The 22,562-nt window shown below is 48.2% G+C and overlaps 1 protein-coding gene across 1 annotated transcript in view; it reads left to right on the top strand.

The window, feature by feature from the left end:
- RGMB (repulsive guidance molecule BMP co-receptor b) overlaps positions 1 to 22,252 on the top strand; it is a 28,356-nt gene extending 6,104 nt beyond the window's left edge. The window contains exons 4-5 of the mRNA XM_072736694.1: positions 3,869 to 4,377; positions 19,156 to 22,252. Coding sequence (XP_072592795.1) covers positions 3,869 to 4,377; positions 19,156 to 19,824 — 1,178 coding nt within the window. The 3' untranslated portion in view covers positions 19,825 to 22,252. The remainder of the gene's footprint in view (positions 1 to 3,868; positions 4,378 to 19,155) is intronic.
- Positions 22,253 to 22,562: the final 310 nt, after the last annotated feature.

The following is a 22,562-nucleotide window of genomic DNA, read 5'->3' as shown; positions in this document are numbered from 1 at the left end:
AATGGAAATTGAAGCGCTAGAGGTAGGACTGTGTGTCCCTCACAGCTGCTTGGAGATTGCTTCCCTTCGTTGCCAGAGGGTTCTAAGGCAAGATTGGAATGTGGTCCTTGAAGGTTTCTTTTCTGGCCAGTAATGAAAAATTTCAGAAGGTGTTTTAATGTTTTGCAAGAGTAAGGTGCCTTATTTCAAGAACTTGTGTGAAACTCCTCTCAGTGTCATCATGTGTCCACACTGAAGTCACCATCAGGTTCTACTTAAGAGTTTCCGTGGTGAGTGGTATCTGTGGACGACCTGTTGGAGTGATTAATTTGGTTACAGGATTAAAAAAAAAAAAAAAGGAGGGCCTCCTTTTGAAAGATTTCTTTAAAGAGTGTAGCCATTGAAACGCAGGGATTGTTTCTCAGAGAAGAGAGCCTAGCAGAGTGCTCTTTGCAGATGGGCTACCATATGTTTTAGGCCCGGATCCATATAATTTGCCTCAGCATCCCATATGGCCCTTCATTGCACTTAATTCAGCTTCAGCATATCTTATTTCTTTTATTATAAACTGGCGATTGTGCTGCAAATTCACACGTGCAGTCCTGGCATCAAGGAAATGTGGTCTTGAATGGTGAGGTCTTTGAATCATTAACGAAAGCGGTAGACCCACAAATCCTTTAGCGCTTTCAGTAACTGGAATGAAAACACTATCACACCAGTCGCAGGTCACCTGACTTGAAAAATGGAGACATCTGTAACTGCAGATTCTGTTTCCTGCCCTGGGAAATGAAAAAAGTCCTTTCATACTTTTTCACCCCCTTTAAGCAGACTTCCATAATTCTTGAATGGAGATCCCAGTATGGGAGTTGCTTGCTTGCTCATACTCTTCATGGCTTTGTTGGCTACATCCTTGAGATTGTTTCTGCTCTGCACTGTCTTGGCATTTTGACAGGAAGCTTACTTTACCGCCTGTTAACAGGCAAAGTGTGCGCTGTCATTATAAATTCATGAAGCCTGGATATTTCTGGGTATATGGCACAAATTAGTCATTATATAGGAAGGAGCCTGTGATGAGGGCCGAAACTGCTGACCCAGATGCTCTCTCTGCTTAGCTCTCCTCCTTCCCAACATCTCTGTTTGAAACCTCATCCCAAACAAAAGAACCCAAGGAGTTCAGTTTGCTGTGACATTTCTCAAAAGAACAGGCACCTGCCTGCTAGGAAAAAGGGTAGGAAGGCGGGGGACAAGGCAGGAGAAGGAAGGTGGGGATCTGCATTCTGCTTCTCTTCTCAACGGTTGCATCTGCATCTATGCTCTCCTTACTTTGGATATTTTATGACTATTTAAAATAATTACAAGTAAATGTATGCTCGAATAGATTTTATAGACCATAAAAAGAACAAATAGGCATTGCAAGTTTAGCGGAAGGTTCTGGTGCTGTCATTTATTCATAGTCCAGGAGCTCTTCATTTATGAGTGGTCTTGGCCCAGTTTTCATTACCTTGCTTTCTGCTTGCTGTGACTCTCATTCAAAAAGAAAAAAATAAAAATTGATATGATAGTGAAGTCTTTTTTTCTTTTTTTTTTTTTTTTTTTTTTTGTTATCAACTATTGTGAGAGTCAGAAATTTAGAGGAGATGTGACCCGAGGAAGGAAGGCAGGGATTTGAAAAAAGGCACTACATCTTGGGGCTCATTCTTGCTATTTATGATCCAGCCATGACAAGGCCTTTAATATCCCTTTGTCTTGATGTTCCCATCTGTAAAATGGCTTTAATGCCTTTTGGGCTGTTGATTGGTTTAGGGGTTTGGGGTTTTTTTTTATTTGTTTGTTTTGAGTCAGAACAGTTGAAAATGACTTGATCTACTTTGGAGAGAGGAAATCTGTAAATATAGGAGCTGCTTTTGTCAACTCTAGTATGAGCCAGTGTAAAATAGGCCAAACACATGAACGTGTTTTGGTGTTTTTTTTTTTTTTTAAATTGTGATTTAGTGATAGCTATAGGTCCATAGCCCAAAACATTAAAATATTTTTAATATTTTAATTTTTTACTCGAGTTAAAGTAAATCAATACACCATCTAGACTACATTTTTCCCTTGTTGGTCTTTGAAATTTAAAAATACTGGGGGAGGTGTCTAGAGAGTTGTCATCCCCCAGTCTTTTCTGAACTCACTCCAGAAACAGAGATTACCGGCTATTCCATTCAGGTTTAAAAGCACTTTAGTACTGAAAAGATTAAAGTATCTTTCTAAAATGATACTAGGGTTAGTTTTAAGTCTTCATCAGTGAAGTCAAAAATCTTGATAGTATCTTGAAGTTTATGTCCATATCTTAAAATAATTACCTATTTAATAACACTATGATTCCCCCCCCCCCCCCCACCTAGAATAAGAATTGTAAAATATTTTATGCCTGGCGAAGATCACAAAAACAACCTCCTCATTTCTCAGCTGAGGAACCTAAGACTTGGAAGTATTGAAATTTTCTCCAGTTTAGGGACCTTAAAAAGAATGTTTAAGTAACACAAAGTACGTGTTCGTTTTTCTAAACTTGAAGTGGATGATTAGAAAAGTATTTTCCTTTTCAGTATTTCTACTGTTCCCACTTTATGGACCAGAATATAAAACTGGTGCACACAATTGACCTACTATTGGCAATTCTTGCATCTTTTTATGCTTTGAGAGGACTTTAATTTTTTTAAGATTTTATTTATTCATTTATTTGAGAGTGTGTGCACACACTTGCTCTCTCGCTCTATTTCTCTTTCTCAGATAAACGAAGCTGGAAGCAGGGGGAGGAGGAGCAGAGGGAGGAGGACCAGCAGACTGTACACCAAGCCCAGCGTGGGGCTCCATCTCATGATGATGAAATCATGACCTGAGCAGAAACCAAGGGTTGAGCTCTCAACCAACTTGAGCCGCTCGAGCACTCCTTAATTTTTTTATATGAGAAACTAATGGCAAAACATCACTTGAAAATTGACTTTTAGGGCAGTAATAGTTGGTCTTTTATTCATTTTAGCTTTGCTTAAATCATTAGGTGTGCCTGAACTGTCGACCTAAGAAAAACGTCATGTATATGGACTCTCGGAATTCTGTGTGTTGTGGTTCCCTGGTTCTGTTTCTGATACAACATAGTCGGTGGAATCACGTGTCTGTGCAGCATGATTTCAATGTGGTGTCCGTTTTGAGTCCGTGTCTCTTTCCTGATGAGCTGCTCGGGATCTGGGATCCCGTAGTGATCGATGTTAAGGGAGCAGTAAATACACAGTTGATCAGATGAGTCAGGTTATTTATTTTAAGAGAGCAGTCCCCTTTTGTAGCATCCAGGAGGTTGGCCGTTTCTACGTACAGGTCATGAATAGACATCCCTCAGGAAATGCAGAATAACTTAGTGCCTGGATTTTGTCTTCACATTCTCCCCCCGTAGCTTTACTAGGAGTGGGTGAAGGTGTTTTAGTCATGCTATGATTTTAGGGGCTCCTACCTGGGGTGCGAAGCTTAATCGTGGTTTTGTGCATAGACCCAGTGCTCTCCAAAGCAAACGACTTGGGCCCTTTTCAAAATCAAAACCGGGTCCACACCTTTGGGTCGGCCCTGGAACAAAGGAATCTTCCTCAAAATCTATCAACAATAGCCAAGTGGGTGAAGGATGCTCCCCATAGCCCTTCCCTTGTGGTTCTAGCCCAAAAGCCCCGAGCTGGACTCGGGGTCCCTCCCTGTGGCTCCTGACCCATCCTAGGGTCCCGGCCCGCGGCCAGATTTAGGCCGCATGGCCTGGTCCTGAGACGCCCGCCCCACGCAGCAGAGGACAACGTGCTCTCCGCACGGAGCTCAGGGAGTCGGGGGGCAGCTCCCAAACATTGGGTCTTCTCTTCTGTCCCCGTAGGTGACTGCCAACAGCCGGCCCAGTGTCGGATCCAGAAGTGTACCACGGACTTCGTGTCGCTGACGTCGCACCTGAACTCCGCCATCGACGGCTTTGACTCGGAGTTCTGCAAGGCCCTGCGAGCCTACGCCGGCTGCACCCAGCGGACCTCGAAAGCCTGCCGCGGGAACCTGGTGTACCATTCGGCCGTGCTGGGCATCAGCGACCTCATGAGCCAGAGGAACTGTTCCAAGGACGGCCCCACATCCTCTACCAACCCTGAAGTGACCCATGACCCTTGTAACTATCACAGCCACGCGGGAGCCAGAGAACACGGGGGAGGGGATCTGAGCCCTCCCAGTTACCTTTTTTGTGGCTTGTTCGGAGATCCTCACCTTAGAACTTTCAAGGACCACTTTCAGACGTGCAAAGTGGAAGGAGCCTGGCCCCTCATAGACAATAATTACCTTTCAGTTCAAGTGACGAACGTGCCTGTGGTCCCTGGATCCAGTGCTACTGCTACAAATAAGGCGAGTATTCTTTTGTCCTCCTTGCTTGTAACTTGCAGATGTGTGATCCTTCAGAACCCCCCCCCCCTTTTTTTTTCTTCCAACAGTTTTGGAAGTATGATACAAAAGATCTAGTTTAAAAGGAACTTTTTCTTGTTCTTGGCAAGCGGTTAGCAGGGTGAATAGAGGGTTAAATGAAAATTATTTAGTGAAGAATTTCTCACTGGAATCCTAGGGCCTATGTAAAATGTGGGTCTAGGTTTAAGCAGTCCTATGAAAAATTTTAAAAATTAAAAAAAGACAAGTTTTATGACAAGGCAGGCCTGTTTAATGGGAAAATGTATACTTGTATTTTTCCCCCTGTGATGTCATTTTTGAACGTGACTCTTGTCCTAGAAATCCGTATTCCACTTTATCAGACGGCTGAAGTGGGTGTTCGAAGTAAAGAGAGCTCTGAAACCAGGGGCAGCAGCCCATCAGGAAACCTACGGTATTGGAAATTCAGAAGCGGTAGTAAAATATAAAGGCTATAAGCCAGCTTCCTAGTGGCAAACCCACGACTGTGTTTTAGTTATTGATCGTGTCGTGACTGAGGCATTTTAGAATTGGCAACTGTGGAGCAGAGATGTATAACCCCCATGTAATCTCAGGCTGACAATTTAATTAAGAAGCTGAGGGGAGACCTGACAAAATTAAGCTTTGTTCTCTGCCCCCATCCCTGTTCTCATTTATTTGTATGTATGTCTGTTTTAAAGAAACTAATATCAAATAGAGATCATTGAAGCCAACTTGAAGGCACCAGTGTCAGTGCAAGTAGGTGAAGGGCTGGGAACTAGGATCCCGGTTGCCAGGCAGTGCTAATTCAGGCATCAATAAAATAAGTGTAGAGGTCAGAAAGGGTTTTCTAGAGAAAAAGACTGTCCCAAGTAGCCAGCTCCTTCCCGGTCTCCTCCAGTCACAGAAGTCGCATAGTCTCCTCTTGCTCAATGTCCTTTATTCATCAGTTGGTTGAGACTAAAATGGAATCGACAGGGATCAAGCTTTTCTAATACTTAGAAGTGTTCTTGTGACTCCAGGACAGCCTTCCTTGCCTGCAGACATGTGTGGCATATTTTTAAGTGAATTTAAATTATTTTACTTGGCATTCTGAGGAGGTAATTTTACAGGACCTCCGGAGATATGTGGAGACACCCGGGGGTGTCACAAATCTAAGATTAGAAGTCATGGCTGTGAACAAAGAAGTCTGTTACGTTAGTCCAGACATCTTAGGGGAACTCAAAAATGTTTACGCTTCAACTCCCAATAAAAGCCCAGGCTTGCCTTTCCAAATCCTGCATCTCAAATAAACTTTCCCTCTTCTGGTTTTTATACAAGTATGCAAATAATTTTTTCTATCTGTATATTAAAATATGTGTTGGCTCTGAGTCATGGAAGAAAGTTACACCATTATGAAGTTATAAAACGAACCGTGGCCAAAAATCCATCATTGCTGCAGCGTCATAAGGCATAAAACCTGGGAATGGTCTTTGGGAAAACGTGAGACTGAAAATTCAAGAAGGCAGTACCAGTGGGTTTGGAGAAGGTCATCATCCATGGTGTAGGTACTTGAGGGCTTGGAGGGCATCTGCAGTACTTTGGAGATTAGCAGGTGTTTTGTGCATGGGAAAATACTGGTTCTTTGCACAAGCCCTAAATTTAATTTTCCATGACTTCCATCCAGTCACGTGTCACTTATACCTGTTAATCGGCCTTTTAGAATTGTATGCTTTTTATTGATCATGCTGGAGTTATTTGGGAACAACCAGTTACCTTATTGATACCAATATTCTATAAATGGAACATCTGACACTGAGGTACCTTAGGTCGGTCCATTTCAGTTGCGATCGGGTCGGTCATAGTTTTTAGCCAATGAAGTAGTACAGCTTTGTTTTCCCCCTCAGTTGGTAAGGATGAAAAGTTTCGCTCTTTCCAAAAAGGATGTGGGAGCAAAGCTGTCCTCTGACTTAAATTCCATCAGACGATGAGAATGCTTGGTCTTGAAGTGCACTGTTGGAAAGAAGTTCCCCACATCTGGTGACCATGCTGTTCAGGAGCAGATGACTCTATGGCTTCATGACCTCTGGTAGTTGTGGGTTTTTTCCCTTCTACTTTTCATAACTCTCCAAAGCTACCAAAAGCATCTGGAAGTTACTGCTAAATACCTATCACAGTGTTGGTGAAACACAACTAAAGGCCTAAAATTTTGCAGTGCCATTTCCTTTTTACCTAGACAGGGCCAAAATAAAACCTTTAAAAAAAAAAATCTAAGCATGAAAAAATGACGGTAATAAAAATAAAAACGCTCTGAGGCAAAAAATACTTTCCCCAAAAGATCTGATTTTTTTTTTTTTAATGCCTACCGCAATACTTCTTTAAAAAAGTCTTTCAGAAGATTTCTTTTTTTTCTTTTTCTTTTTTTTTTGTAAGAGTCTCGGCTCTGCTGAGACCTCAAACACATGCACAGACCGGCTGCTCAATACCTTAGCACTGCATACGGCAGAGACCGTATCATCCTTGGGGTCGACCGTGTTTAATGACCCATGTGCTCCGTGTCACTAGATGGAAAGCTGACGGTGCCAAGGTGGAGGCTGGCCAACGGCTACTAAAAGTGTCGTGTGTAGGCCTCCCTCAGCTCACCTCTTTGAGCGCTGAACCAAGTCACTGAAGCCAGGAGTTAGGCTCAGTGAGGTCCCTGAAACAATTGCTCAGTCCTGGGAACCTGGTTTCTGGAGCAAGCCACCTTCAAGGTCATCTCTGTGATCTAACTGCCCTGAGTACCTCACCCTCATCACAAAAAGATGAAACATTGGGGGGTGGGCATCTGAACAGAATGAAAGTCAAGTCCTCTGTGTTCAAGGGGGACCATTTGATCACTAGCCTTTTCCTTTGGCCACGGAGGAAGCAGTGTGAGGTTGGGGCAGCTCTAGACCTACAGGGCTCAACAGTGTGGCCTCAGCCCACCCGCCCCCCGGGCCTTCTTTCTGTCCCCCTTCCCTGAGAAACATAGTGTGGCTTTGCCCTGGGTCCCGGTGTGCACGGCTGTGCTTCCCCATGGGACCCTTGATGGTAGGCCCTCCACCAGCCTGTTTGGCTCCCCCTCCTCTGAGAAGCCTCGTGGGGCCGCTCCCTCGCCCAGTCTGTGTGTTCCTGCAGGGGAGGCCGGGGCTAGCTTTGTATCTCCACACCAGGGCCTGCAGGGGTTTCTTGCACACCTGAGGCCTCGGCCAGCCGGGATGCACACCAGCCCTGGGCCAGCTTACCCCCCTTTGGCTGTGCGTGGCGGCTTCAGGCCTGCAGGCCCTGCAGAGAGAGAGGAAAGGGACAGGCTGAGAACTGGGAGAGTTGGCTCCATAGGAAAGAAAAGCAGTTTTTGTCTTGTGGGGAGGAGGGAACCGTTTAGGTTCTGCAGAGGACACCGTCCGCAGCTCTACTGGGTCTCAGAACGACAGGCTCAGTCTTCAGTGCAGATGACGGTCTTCCGCACCGTTCCCTTTGCCCCTTCATCCTGTTCACCTCGCTCCATGTACCCCCGTGTTTCTGTTTAAGGGGACTCAGTAGGGATTTGTATGTACCGCGATTACAGAAGGTGATTTTGGAGTAAATTTTCTGAAAAGATTCTGTACTTTACAGAAGAATTACTAGTAGCCTGCATAAAAATTGCCAGTCTCTCGGATACATTTAAAATTATACCTTTTCCAGAAAATTTCAAGACTGCATTTACTGTACACCTAAACAATGGGGATACTTTTTAAAATTATATTTTTTTAATTATATTTTCGAAAGTATTTTGGATACCTTTGGCTTGTTTTTGTTTGTTTTCCTGTAATCACGTCCTTGCCCGTCACTCCACCTTCGTCATCCCGTCCTTTGATCTCGGTAAAACAAAATAATGAGTATGAGGGGAGATTGGGGAATGACGGCAGGTTCTTTTGTAGATGTTATCCCGTCCTGTCATCCCATGTCCCAGGAGCACCAGCGCATGGGATCCACAGCATGGGAAGAGGCTGTGCCCGGCAGTTACCCCATTTCTTAAAGCCCGTGATTATCCCTAATTCCCAAGCTCCAGCTACTTTCTGGGAAATTCCTGAAAACTTGCACTGGTTGATGATACTAGAGGTGTAGGGAGCCTTAGATTGGTTCATTCCTGCTTTCTGTTTCCTTCCAACTGTGTCACCCAGGATGTTCCCTTGTGATAAAACAGTCGCCTGTGGGGTCCTGGAACACCGGTTAGGTCCTCTCCTCCTTTCTGATGTCCCTTCGTATGTAGGCATTGCGGTATGGGCATATAAACCAGTGTTGTGGATCATTCTCTGTTGGTTACAGAAGCAAGGCCTGATACACCTGCATTCCAAAGGCTTTCAACTGTCATTTTAAGCAATCTCCGGATCAAAGTTGGGGAAACCATCCTCTCTCGACCCAGGCCTGGCGCATTCTCTTTATAGCCAAGTTTTTGTCCCCCATGAATTTTTAGTATCTTTACAGAGATAATGTGAGCTACACAGTGGTGATCATTTTTATTTTTATCGACTAAGGAAGATGCCTCATACTCCCAAGGCAGGTTTGTTTTTTGATGCACGGATGGTGTTCATGCCTGCTGCATTGTTATAGAGGGGACACTGGCGTTTTCTTTAAGAATACAGAGCCCTGGGCGCCTGGGCAGCTCGGTCGGGTCAGCATCTGCCTTTGGCTCAAGGTCATGATCCCAGGGTCCTGGGATCGAGCCCCGCATCAGGTTGCCTGCTCAGCAGAAGCCTGCTTCTCCCTCTCCCAGTCCCCCTACTTGTGTGCTCTCTCTGTCAAATAAATAAATCTTTGAGAAAAAAAAAAAATAGAGATATGTATAAGCCCTTTCTTTCCAGAGATCACAAACTTTCTTGCAGATACATTGAAACTAACTTGTAAATGCTGAAATTGCTCTTTATTTTGTTAGGATTATCTGTTATGCAGGTCATTCTTGCCTTCTCTTTAAAATTGCTCTTTGTCCTGGTCCTCATTTTTGCAAACATAGTCACCCAAAAAAAAAAAAAAAAAAAAAGACCAACTGAGGCATATTGGGGAACAGATGGGGAAGAAGTTTGCAGTTGGAGTTTCCTGCTCAGTGTAATCATTTCTATGATAAAAATGTGTGATTAACTTGGTGCTATTTTGGAACCACAGAGCGTCACAGGGCCGCGGGGGGGGGGGGGGGGGGGGGGGTGCGGCAGTGAGGGAGATGCTCAGTCTCTGTCTCAGTCTTGATACATAACAAACCTATAGCACTTGGTGGAGCATTGTGGGGTTTGTGTGTAAAACCAGCCCTTCACAGTTTCTTTCTAGAACATCGGTGGCCCACATCCATATGCTGGTTCTAGGTGTTCCTACTTAGCGAGTTGTCACAGGCGTCAAGAAGGGCCGGAGAGATGGGCTGATGTACCCAGGGCATACCCTTCCCCCTGGTCGCTCTCACAGGTCCCTATTTGTATTCCTGGGATTTGGCACAGTCTCCTTTCCACCTGCCGTGGTCATGGTGGCCCCTCACTGACACCTGGGTTTCCTGATCCTCCACGCACCCTATCAGGGTCTAGAACTCTAGCAGCCACTTTTGAAAGATTGTTGGCCTTTAATACCAAAAGATTGTTGGCCTTTAATACTGTGACTGTCACAGTCACCAATTCTCAAATTCATTTTTCGGGATCCTAGCTCACTTTTAAATGCCACAGAAGCACATAGTCGATAACTTTCTCCTCCCTGAATTTATTTACCGTAGAAACAATATCAAAGCAGTAAGAAATAGTTCTTAGAAGTCAGCTTTCGTTCCAGGTGGTGGTGGTCTCACTTTGTGCATTGCCTGCATAGCTCCTCCTTGTACTGGATGTAAGGCTTTAGGCCCAGGAGTGACTCCACTTTATTTCATACAGGTTCAGCCAGAGTTCTGGAAGTAAAAGATTTCCGTGTATATTGGTGGGGGGTGGGGGGTTGGCAGAAAAAGGAGGAGAAATTATGAGCTGTGTGGTATCATTTGGTAAGATGAATGAGCCTACCTCGGTTATTCTTTATGTTATACTTTTTTTTTTTTTAAGTTTTTATTTGAGAGAGTGAGTGAGAGAGCTCATGAGCATGGGGGTGGGGGAGGGAGGTGGCAGGAGAAGCAGACTCCTCACCGAGCAGGGAGCCCAACATGGGACTCAAACCAGGACCCCAGGATCAGGAGCTGAGCCAAAGGCACACACAGACCTGAGGGAGCCACCCAGACACCCCTAAGCCGTGCTTTCGGTACAAGCTACAGCATCATATTGTCCATGTGCGTTCAAATACTCTGGGTCGTGAGTCTTTTACCATCTTAATTCTCTAGGATGAAGAGAACTTAAAGATGTTAGTAGAAACCATCTACAATTGTGTAAAGTTTCTATCTGCGAATCTAGTAAGTCCTGCATTTTGCATTGTCCTTCACTGTGCCCCTCCTTCCATCCCAGCTGTGGTTTCAGAGGAGGAGGAGGAGGAGGAGGAGACTTTTAAAATATCCTCCATTTGTAAATGAAAATAACCCAGCTCCTGCCCCAGCCAGGCCAGGCAGGATTCCACGCCCGGGCCTGGGCTGCTTCAGCACGGAGCCACACTCCTCCGTAGTTGAAACCAGAGGCCCGGGCCAAGTCTGATAACACAGCTGAGGGTTAGAACCTCTTTTACTGTCCCATTTCCAAACGTCTCTCTCTCTCTGCCCTATTAAATTTTCTTTGAATCAACACTTTGAGAGGAAGGGGCGAGAAGGGAACACTGGAGGGTTGGTACCTTTTTGCTGGCTTCAGTGAATGCTAACCAAACACTTTCTGCCTGTGTGGAATGTGGCACGTAAGAAGTCACCTGCGGTAGTGAACAATGACAAATCCTGCCTTACCCATTTTGTCCTTGTTTGTTTTGACTGCAGCAGAACTCGCTCTTCCACTGTGTTGAATTTTGTGTTCTCGTGGGTGGGGCCCCGTAAGGACCTTCAGCTGCTCCACTCCCGAGTGATGAGGTGGGGAGTTGACCTGGACGAGCCTGCAGTGAGAGCAGTGCTGTCGCCTGCAGAAAAGAGCTTTCGGTGAACCCGGGTCTGTGGCGAGAGCAGCTCTTTGTGTCCTAGTTAGCTGGTTGTGTTAAGAGTGGAAGCCAAAAGATTGTTTGGCTAATTCTGGTGGGGTTCTTTGAGTGTTAGAAGACAGGACGGGACTGTGGGGAGATTGATAGGACCGCATTTGCTCCTGAAAGGTAGGGGGTCAGGGTTTCATCTGTGCACCCGAAGGGGTGTGCGCTAGTGTGCATTTGCTGTCTTCCTCTCGCCCTGCCTCCGGCCCCTGACGACCAAGCATGCAGCTTTGTAGCATTTCAGGTCACTGGCTTCTTGAAATATATGGTCATCACCTCTAACACCTCTTTCGTGAATGGGCTTTTCTTCCCCCCACCCCCCCAAGAGCCCTGGGAACTTGAAATTGGACCTACCAGTGGTAGAGTGTGAGGGTATTGTAAAGACCTTCAGGCCCTTTTGCTTTTTAAGTCGCCTCTCAAAACTGAAAAATGATCAGAGGCCCTGATTTCCTAATCCCCATTGCTTTGGGCGACAGCTGTGCTGAACCGAGGCCTAGAGCCCTTGCCAGAGGTCCTGCTCTAGGGCCCCAGGAGCGTGGCCCTGCCCCCTCCTCCGAATGTGAGAAGGGCCATCCCTGAAGGCAAGACCTGCTGGGGCAGATCCCGGCCCCGGAGTCACTGCCTCTAGCCCTGGTTCTCCCCTTTTCAGAGTATTTCTGGTCCGCAGCACAGTGGCAGCTGAAGCCTGTAATACTGTCCACACATGCCTAACGACACATCTAGAAGCAGCGGGAGTTCCTACACTTGCCGTCCTCCTTATAATGCAGGGTGTGAACACAGCAAACAACAGACGCGTTCAGTGCGGAGTCTTCTGAGTGCCTGGGAGCCGAGGACTGGAGGCCTTCTGGCCTGTACAGGAGCTGGCCAGTCTCACGGCCTCCGAGCCTACTTGGGAGAGCTGCCACCTTCCTGAGTGTGAGTGTGCAGAAACTGCTCTTTGGAAGTCGACATTTCGGTGCCTCTTTCATGCATCGTCCCTGGGCCTGCTTCCCTCTCACCGCTGCCCATTCCTTCCAGCCGCCGAGCTTCATGCTTCTCCCTGGACCACCCTAGCAGCCTCGGCTGTGGGTGTCCTTCGCCTCTGCTTTGGTTTCTTCTTTCTCCGTCTGCTGCCAAGAAGCCCTCCCGCAGCCTAGGCAGCCCTTGTTCCTGCATGTATTACCTGCGGCGGCGCTGAAGAATAAATAAGGCTGATCCATTCCATTTCTCTGGAATCCTGGAAGTGCTCCTAGAACAGAGCTCTGTGCAAAGAGTTTTGGAGGGTAGGGAAACCTAATTGGAGACCTCGTTGGAAGGTAGCAGGCCCTTAAGCGCTCTTTCCAGCCCCAAGAGGGAGTCTAGGGTAATATGTTCATGTGCTGCCCTCCCCTTCAACACGAGTGCTAAAATACACTTTGTTGGAGCTCAAGTTAAGCCTTGCTGTAGGGGGATCCTTGGTATATAGGTTAAGTCGTAATTGTAAAATTACATTTCAGTTAGTAACCATATTTATATATATAAATACTGTTTATATTTATCTTCCCTAAATACTTTATTTATATAAATACTGTTGTTTTTTTTAATTCAAGTATACTTCTCATACGTTTTATCAGTTTCAGGTGTGCAACACAGGGATTTGACAATTCCACACGTTATAAAATGCTCACTGTGCTGTTGTCACTAACTATACAGCGTTACTACAGTCTTATTATTTCCCCTTTGTTATACCTTTCCTCTCCGTGAGTTATTTTATGACTGGAAGTTTGTACCTGTTAATCCCCTTTATCTCATTCTCCCATCCTCCCACCACCAGTGCCTCCCCCCTGCCCCCAAAACCACCAGTTTGGTCTCTGTATTCAGAGTTGGGTTGTTTTTTCAGATTCCATGCATAAGTGAAATCATCTGGTATCTCTTTATCTGACATGACTTCACTTAGCGTAACACTTTCTGCATCCCTCCCTGCTATTGCAAATGGCAGCACCTTGCGTGTGTGACAGGTGTACACATCTTTATCCATTCTACTTTCAGTAGGCATTTGGGTTGCTTCCGTATCTTGCAGATTGTAAATAATTTTGCAGTTAACATAGGGATTTGTGTAGCTCTTCAAATCAGTTTTCAAAAAAAAAAATCAGTTTTCATTTTCTTTGGGTAAATACCCAACAGTGACAGTACTGAATTACATGGGTTCTATTTTTAACTTTTTGAGGAACCTCCATACTGTTTGCCACAGTGGCTCCACCAGTTTGCATTCCCATCAACAGCGCACCAGGGTTTCCATTTCTCTCCATCCTTGCCAACACTTGTTATTTGTCTTTTTGGTACTAGCCATTCTGACTGGTGTGAGGTGATATCCATTGTGGTTTTCATTTGCAGTTGCCAGATGATTCGTGATATTGAACATCTTTTCATGGGTCTCTTGGCCATCTGTAGGTCTTCTCAGGAAAAATGCCTATTTAGACCCTTTGCCTATTGGTTTTTCTCCCAAATTTTTATTTAAATTCTAATTAGCTAATTTAGAGTACAGTACTGGTTTCAGGAGTAGAATTCAATGATTCATCAGTTACATACAATACCTGGTGCATCCTAAGTGGCCTCCTTCATCCCCATCACCCATCTAGCCTCTCCCCTGGCCCACCTTCCTCCTTCAGTCCTCAGTTTGACCCTCAGTCCGTGCCTTGTTGTTAGGAGTCCCTTACAGTTTGCCTTCCCATCCTCCTCTTCCCCCCCCCTTCCCACACATTCATCTATTTTTCTTAAATTACACATGAGTGAAATTCATTGTTACTTGTCTTCCTTTTTGCTTTGGTTTCCTTCACTATGCAAAACTTGGTTAGTCTGGTGTAGTCCCAGTAGTTTATTTTTGCTTCTGTTTCCCTTGCCCAAAGAGACCTAAGGAGAAAAATGTTGGTGAGGCCAGCGTTCCAGAGACAACTGCCTAGGTTTTCTTCTAGGAGTTTTACAGTTTCCCGTCTCACATTTAGGCCTTTCATCCATTTTGATTTTATATTTATGGTGTAAAAAAGTGGTCTGCTTTTTCCCAATACCATTTATTGGAGAGACTCTTGTCTCCATTCTGTGTTCTCGTTCTCCTTTGTCGTAGATGAATGAGCCCTATAAGCCTAAATTCCTTTCTGGGTTCTTTCTGTTCCATCTGTGTGTCTCCTTTTGGTGCCAATCCTGTGCCTTTTTGATCACAACAGCTTTGTACTATAGCTTGAAATCAGGGATTGTGATGCTGCCAGCTTTGTTCTTCTTTCTCAAGGTTGCTTTAGCTCTCCAGGGTCTTTAGTGATTCCATACAAATTTGAGGATTATGTGTTGTAGTTCTGTGAAAAATGCTGTTGGTGTTTCGATGGAAATGTCATCTAATCCACAGATTGCTTTGGGTGGTATGGACATCTTCACAATATTATTCCAGGCCATGAACATGGTATATCTTATTTAGTTGTGTATCTCTTTATTCCCGTCTTAAGTTTCTTTCATCGTTATTTTATAGTTTTTGGAGTTAGAGGGTGGTCACCGAGTCGGTTAAATGTAGTCCTAGCTATTTTATTCATTCTGATGCAGGTATAAAGGGAATAATTTTCTTAATTACTTGTTGATATCTTCTTAGTGTATAAAAAGGCAACAGATCTCTGTCCATTTTGTATCTGGTAACTGTCCTGGATTCATTTATTCTAGTGGGTTTTTGGTGAGGTCATATCAGTGTCTGTAGATAGTGACAGTTGTACTTACTACCGATTTGGAATGATTTCTTTTTCTTGTCTGATTGCTGTGGGAAACGTTGACATCTTGTGAGAGGAAATTGTCAGAAGTAAAGACCGGCTGTTGTAGGCCTAGAGCTAGAGCATGTGAAGTTTTTCCTTTGCAGCACATACCCTTATTGGAATGGTTTATTTTTGCTCACACTCGAGGATTTAAGATAGAGGCTGGATCCCACTTACCTGTGTAAGAGTAAAAGGGGCTGTGAGCAGTGTTCCCTTATCCTCCCAGAAGTGCCTATTTTTTTCGACCAATAATTGCACCCAGAGGATCTGATGCACTAGACAGATCTGATTACATGAAAGAGAATTCATTTTAGCTTCCTTTAACACAGCAGCATTTTAACCAGGTACTTGTCAAAATTGTGTTTCTCTCTGTTCCAACGTAATCTCTGTGGCTGTTTGAGCTTAGTTGGCCCATTTTAATCCAAGAGATGGAAGTCCCGTAGATCTGAGAGTCCCGGTCTGGAATCTGAGGATTCTGGTAAGGTGCTGCACGTGCAGTGCCAAATAGCCTGACAAAACACCGGTACTTGTTTCTTCCAAATCACAAGAAGCATAAGTAGTTAAGCGTACAGCCTTCAGGGACTTCTGTTCAAAAAACCTATGCACAGCACTTTATAAGGCTGTCGAGCCTAGGGAAGCTACCTCTTGGCAAAGCAGTACCTGGGTTTTCCTTTGTTGGCTACCTCGATTTCTTTGCATGCATTTTCTTTTTATGGTGGAAAGGAGAGGCAGGTGTGTCTAAACTTTGATTTTTCACAGCAAACCTTCAAATCATATCACACGTGGAAAGGTTGATTTGTAGCTACTATCTCTGTCTTCCTAATAGACCTTGTGGGTGGTAAAGATCTCAGGGAGTGAAACATTAAAAATGGATGAGGAGAACTAGAGTAGTTTGTCTGAGGTACGGGTTGAGAGGGACTTGGTGGGAAAGGTTTAACAAAAGGCATTGATGTTTTAAATGCACAGAAATGCCATCCATCAATAATAAATGGTGTGGCGTAGAATAGATGTGCCAAATTGAGTTATTACAGCATATGGATCAGTTCACGGAAGGGGAAAGTAAGCAGCATGGCTGGTGTTTTTTTAAAGTATCTGTTTGAGACCACTGGAATACAGGTCAGAGCATAAATAGAAGAAACATTTAAAATTGCCCAAAATTCTAGGTTTTGATTTTTTTTTTTTTTGATTAATAAGAATGAACTAATTTTGTTTTCCTGAAAACAGGAAAAGGCACTACCCAGCTGAGTGCCTTTTTTAAGACCTTGAGTTGTGATTGTAGGAGGAATGAAATTTTAACATTACAAAGCAAAAGTCGTGTACAACTGCTGCCTGGTGTTTTGTACACGGACACCTCGCGTATATCTCTAGGTGTGTCTGCACTCTTACTTAGGCTCAGAGGGCCACTCAGGAAACCCCTCTCTCGGTTGGAGAGCGAGTCATCATCCCCCTCAGTATTTTGATTCAAGAGCTAATTCTGTGCCTCTGCCCTGTGTGAGAATGAGGGAAATCCAGCCTCACTGTCTCATGGAAAAAGTTACTCTTAGAAAATTGGCCAGAAATCTTTTAGGTCAACTGGGCTCTTTGGTCGCATGCACCCTAGGACGGAAGTCAAGGTTTGCGCGTTCTTTGATCTCCTAGAGGTCTGAGGGTTACTGGTAGTGGCACAGGCATAGCAGGGGACTGGAATGCAGGAGGTGTTGGAAAGGACCCCTGAGTTGGAATCAGTGTGCTTAAGGAAAATGCTAGGCTTGGTAAGGCACGTGGAACTGGTGCGCTCATCTTACCACCCACCCCTGCGTGTGCCCATTTGGCAACTTGTGTGGAATTGGATCTGTTTTGTTGTCTCAGCAAAAACTAATTCCTCTTTGTGTTTCCTAAGATGAACAAAAAAGCACTTAATTCTTGCAAATAATGTTAATTTAGTTTAAATTTGAGGTTGGTTTGACCAGAAAGCCAGTCTTTGAAAAGCGTGACCACTCCAGTTGAAAATGAGGACAGTGATCATGTGACAAGTCTCCCTCGCCCTCATTGGAGCCATCTGCCAGTGGCTCTCAGCTCTCTCAGGTGCACAAGTCACTTGAGGTAATCTCTTCGCGTCTGAGGGATCCTAGCTGGCCTTGCAAAAAGCCCTTGTCAAAGTGTCTTTAGAGCCACCAAATAAATCTGCTTTATAGTCCCATTAGATACCGAGCTCACAATCCCATTCGCTCTGGAAGGTCGTCCTATGGTTGGATGCACAACACATTTCCTGCCGTCATCTCTGGTACACCTCCTTTGGGTTGTTAAGAAGGTGTTGAAATGTGAGAAGGCTGGTAGTGAAATTAAGTGGTGGGTCAGGGTAATTAGGAGGGGAGAAAACCAAGCATTTTCGTAGTACATTGTCTGGCTTCTCGTTGCAGCTGCAAACAACGGATATGAACTTAACCAGTTGCTAGAGTGCAGCTGGTTCAGATCTAGCTTTATAACGGGCTGAAGTAAAATGAAATGGCTGGAAAATTCCAGTCAAGTAACACCAGTGGGAACATGTGGAATTAAATAGTGTGAGTAAATGCTGCCCGGGCGGAGGGTGGTGGTGAGGACTTGTGGAGAGGGGTGCGGAGGGGGCGGCCGGGCTCTTTCTGGCCTTTGCAACAAGGGTCTATTGTTTGGATTCGTTCCCTAGCGGGAGGGAGGGCCGCCTCCAGCCCGGGAGCTGGGGAGGGTGGCCCGCCTGCCTTCGCTCTGATAGAGGGAGAGAGGGATCTATTTTTTTTTTTTAAGAAAAAAAAAATTTAAAAAGCCATCACTTCAGTTCCTGACAATAACCCAAATCTCAAAACATTGCGGTCTTTTCTCGGGGCCACTGCTCCCAGCTTCGGTGACCCAGAGGCCTGTGTCCCCTGGGAGCCCGAGGATGTGGGGCGGGCCAGGGAGGCGCCCTGGCGGGGGGTTCCAGCTGCAGTTGGGGAATCCGAGGTGGCTCCAGAGAAAAATTTCTGCGAAGTTCAAGGGCCGTTCTGCTGTTTGGGGAAAACAGTCGCTGTAACTAGGCTGAGGGCAGGGAGGCCCTGCCAGGGCCTGGGAGCCGAGTTTGCCAAGTGGGCTCCGCGCCACCTCCGGGTTAGCCCGGCAGCCGGGACCTGCCGGGGGCGCGGAGCGGGGCTCTGCGGGGGCAGGTCGGTGGCCCCGGAGACGCGGTGCAGCTGCTGCCGCCCCGGCGCGGTCCGGGTGGGGCTGCGGGTCGGGGGCGCCTGAGGTCTGTGCGTGCGGGGGAGATCCCGGCCCAGGGGGAGGTTCCCTGGACCTGCAGGGCTGCTCACCTGGACCCCGAGAAGCTCGCCTGGACCTCGCAGGGCCGGGCCCCCCCTTCCCCACCCCCGGCCCCGAGCGGAGGTTCCCCTGGACCTGCAGGGCTGCCCCCCCCCTTGCCCCCAGGGGATGCTCACCTGGACCCTGCAGGGCTGCCCCCCCGCACCCCGAGGGGAAGCACACCTGGTCCTCGCTGGGCTGGGCCCCCCCATCCCCGGCCTCGAGGGGAGGTCCCCTGGGCCCTGCAGGGCTGCTCACCTGGACCCCGAGAAGCTCGCCTGGACCTCGCAGGGCTGCCCACCCCCCCGCACCCCGAGGGGAAGCGCACCTGGACCTCCCCGGGCTGGGCCCCCCATCCCCGGCCTCGAGGGGAGGTCCCCTGGGCCCTGCAGGGCTGCTCACCTGGACCTCGCAGGGCTGGGCCCCCCCCCCCCGCACCCCGAGGGGAAGCGCACCTGGACCTCGCCGGGCTGGCCCCCCCCATCCCCGGCCTTGGGAGGTGCCCTGGGCCCTGCAGGGCTGCTCACCTGGACCTCGCAGGGCCGGGCCCCCCCTTCCCCACCCCCGGCCCCCAGCGGAGGTCCCCTGGGCCCCGCGGCTGACGGCGCTGTGCTCCCCGCAGGTGACCGTCATCTTCAAGGCCCACGGCGCGTGCACGGAGCAGAAGGTGTACCAGGCGGTGAGCGACGACCTGCCCGCGGCCTTCGTGGACGGCAGCACGAGCGGCGGCGACGGCGACGCCAAGAGCCTGGTGGTGCGGGAGCGCGAGAGCGGCCGCGCCGTGGAGATGCACGCGCGCTACATCGGCACCACCGTGTTCGTGCGCCAGCTGGGCCGCTACCTGACGCTGGCGCTGCGCATGCCCGAGGCGCTGGCCATGGCCTACGAGGAGAGCCAGGACCTGCAGCTGTGCGTGCACGGCTGCCCGCTGGCCGAGCGCATCGACGACGGCCGCGGCCGGGTGTCGGCGCTCCTGGGCCGCCCCGCGCCGCCGCCCGGGCCCGGCTTCTCGCTGGAGGCGGCGCACGCGCGCTGCCGGGAGCGGGTGCCGCTGCAGGACCTCTACTTCCAGTCGTGCGTCTTCGACCTGCTCACCACGGGCGACGCCAACTTCTCGGCGGCCGCGCGCAGCGCCCTGGAGGACGTGGCGGCGCTGCACCCGCGGCGGGAGCGCTGGCACCTGTTCCCGGGCGGCGGCGGCCCCGCGGGCGGGGGCGGGGGCGGGGGCGCGGGCGGGGCGCGGGCCCTGGGCGCGGGGCTGGCGGGCCTGCTGCTGCTGCGGCTGCTCTAGGCGGCGGCGCGGGCTGGGGTGGTTTTTTTTTTTGGTCTATAACAGAATTTTAAAATATATATTGTCATAATATATTGAGTAAAAGAGTATATATGTATATAGCGTGCAGCCGCCGGCGCGGGGGCGTGCGGAGGGGAGGGGCCGGCGGCGGGACGGGAGGCAGCGGGCCGCGATTGTACTGATTTTTGTTTTGCAGTTTTGTGAAATATTTTATAATGTCCCTCCCTGGGGACCTGTTAGAAAGCACTTTATTTTTTATATATTAAATATTTATGTGTGTACCTGGTTAGTACGTACAGTACCTATACGCAGACCCCCCCCCACGTGCCCTTGGAGAGGACGGGGTGGGCGCTGCCCCTCCCCCACCCCATCCCGCGGCAGGTGGCCTCACCCCGGCCTGTCCCCCCCGCCCCCCTCGAGGCCGTCACTCTGCGAGGGGCAGGGAGAAGCCGCCTGCGGGCCCTACGGATCGTTCCACTGAGCACGTCCCGCACGGGAGGTTGAGCCACACAAAACTGCTGTTTCCATAGGCCCGAAGGGGCGAGAGGTGACAAGTTCATGGAGAGGTACCAGGCGCTGTGCTAGACACCCCCCCCTCCCCAGAGCGCTCAGACTTGCTCATCCAGGTCCCCAGTCCCACTGTCCCCCCCCTTTCTGCCCTCGCCTGGGTGCAAGCTGGGGCCTCGGGCCGGGGCTGGGTACCCTGGGAACCGCGCTGCGCCCGGGCCCCACCCCCGGAGGGCCCTCCTCGGCGCCCCCCCCCCCCAAGCCCGGAGCCAGGCTGTGTTGGACGCTTGCCTCCTGGCAAGGCCCGGGCCGCCCCAGAGCAGGGCCTCCCTGATGAGACTGGCAGGGGGGCTGGCTAGTCCAGGCCTGGTGGCGCCCCCAGGCCGCGTGTCTGTCGCTGGCATCAGCTCCTCGGGCTGCTAAGAGAGGCTCCTTAGGCACCTGCTCCTGGAACCTGGTTAAACTCCCATCAGGTACCTCCTTGCCGCCTCCCTTTCCCCGTTGGCGCCCCGGTGCTAAAGGAAAGCCCCACGCCCCAAGGGCAAGAGCGGCCAGGAAGGGAGTGCTAGGGGAGGTAAATTTCTTGCTTGTCTATGTAAGTGTTTAGTCCCAAGGAGCAAGGACACAATTTTTACCTTAGCTCAGTGCAAAAAAAAAAAAAAAAAAGAAAAGAACTTGAGCGACCACAGCAGTGTGCATCCAGAGCGTGCTGAGCCGTGGCGGGCCAGGCCTGGCATTCCTGCCTTTCGCCACGTCCCGTTGGTGAGGGTCACTGCCAGAGGCCCCCGACTGGCAGGAAGAGAGGATTTCGCTTTGCGGAAAATTCTATTTCGTCGTGAACTGATGGGTCATCCAATCGCAGGATGGAGCTGTGGGTTCATCTAGAGGTGGCGACCGTCCTCTCTTTCTGTGATCTAGGACAGAGTCGCCTTGGCGAGTCTGGGAAAACCACAAAAGCATCCGGCTTCTGACGTGATAGAGATGCACCACCAGAGAATTGAAACCTAAACCAGTTAACCTTTTATAAAAACTGGACTGGGGGCCTACCTGCCATCAGCTCTGAACTGGGGCTGTGTTTGTTCACCTGGGGAACCGTGGGCCAGGTTCAGAAGCTAGAGTTAGCTAGTAACTTTGTTATGTAACAGAGTAGAACAAAGGAGGGAAAATAGAGTACTTATAACCACTATTCTTGTGCAAACAGTATAATGAAAGTGAAGTAAAAGCGGTAGAAACTCCTACAGTATCTGGCCTTAGGGCGTAGATGGTCGATATAACCTTTGTCCTTTTCAGGGAAAGCAAAACCACCACCTCTACTAACAGTTGGGGAAGGACAGACCCTTAACTCAGGCCACGTTGCCCTATTGGAGAGCTGGCGAGGCCCCTGCCAGGCATTCTGTGTCACTCGCATTCTTACCAGTGTATTTGGCTCTTGTGCCTTTACAATCCGAGTCCCTATACGACCTTTCCCGTCCCCACAGGTAACTGAGACATACAGATGCTTCTCTAGTGGAAGACCAAGTTATTCTTGTTTTTGTCCTAGCACTTCTAGAGAAAATACTACTTGTGCATTTGGGTTCTTGAAATTCTCCTTAGCCCAAAGTTTCAGGTTCTACCAACATCTGGATAGGCTGTAGCTATTCAGAGGTCTCCTGGGGGAGCTTAAGACTGGGGGGGAAACACTGGTTTTCACAGATGCGCCACATGGCTGTCTTTTAAAAGACTCAAAGCCTATTTTTTTTTTGTCCTTTCCTTCTCTTTGTTATGCTTGGAAATTCCCAGTGTGTCGAGTCTTTGCAAAGAAACCTTTAGATGTGGTTCATAGGTATATGAATAAGTATCTGTGTAAAACAGTGAGTGTGCAGTGTGTAAATACTTTAAATTATTATGCTAGAAAAATAAAGTTACATACCATGCTGTGGAATGTTTGTTCTGTGATTGTAGTGACACCTGCTGGAGGAGCTGCAAAACACAGGAGCTGAGAAAAGGGAGCCAGAGGGGCTTTGTGCAAAGTCCTTCCTTGGTGATTACTGACAACACGTTGTGCAACCTGCCCACAAACTCACTCATTTTCTAAACCTCTTTAGTGCAGTTTTTCATTTTTAAGTTTAAAGCGATTTCAAGTGATTTGGTCCCCTGGAATCCTCCCAAAGGTCTGTCTTTAGTAATAGTTGAGGTCCCTTGCAGACATGGGACCTGCACTGTGGTTCCTGAAGATAGTGTGAACTGCAGCA

The sequence above is a fragment of the Vulpes vulpes genome, chromosome 14, assembly GCF_048418805.1.
Source record: "Vulpes vulpes isolate BD-2025 chromosome 14, VulVul3, whole genome shotgun sequence".
Classification (NCBI taxonomy): Eukaryota; Metazoa; Chordata; class Mammalia; order Carnivora; family Canidae; genus Vulpes; species Vulpes vulpes.
The sequence above is the reverse complement of the archived record's forward strand: the minus strand, read 5'-3'. Positions and strand labels throughout refer to the sequence as shown.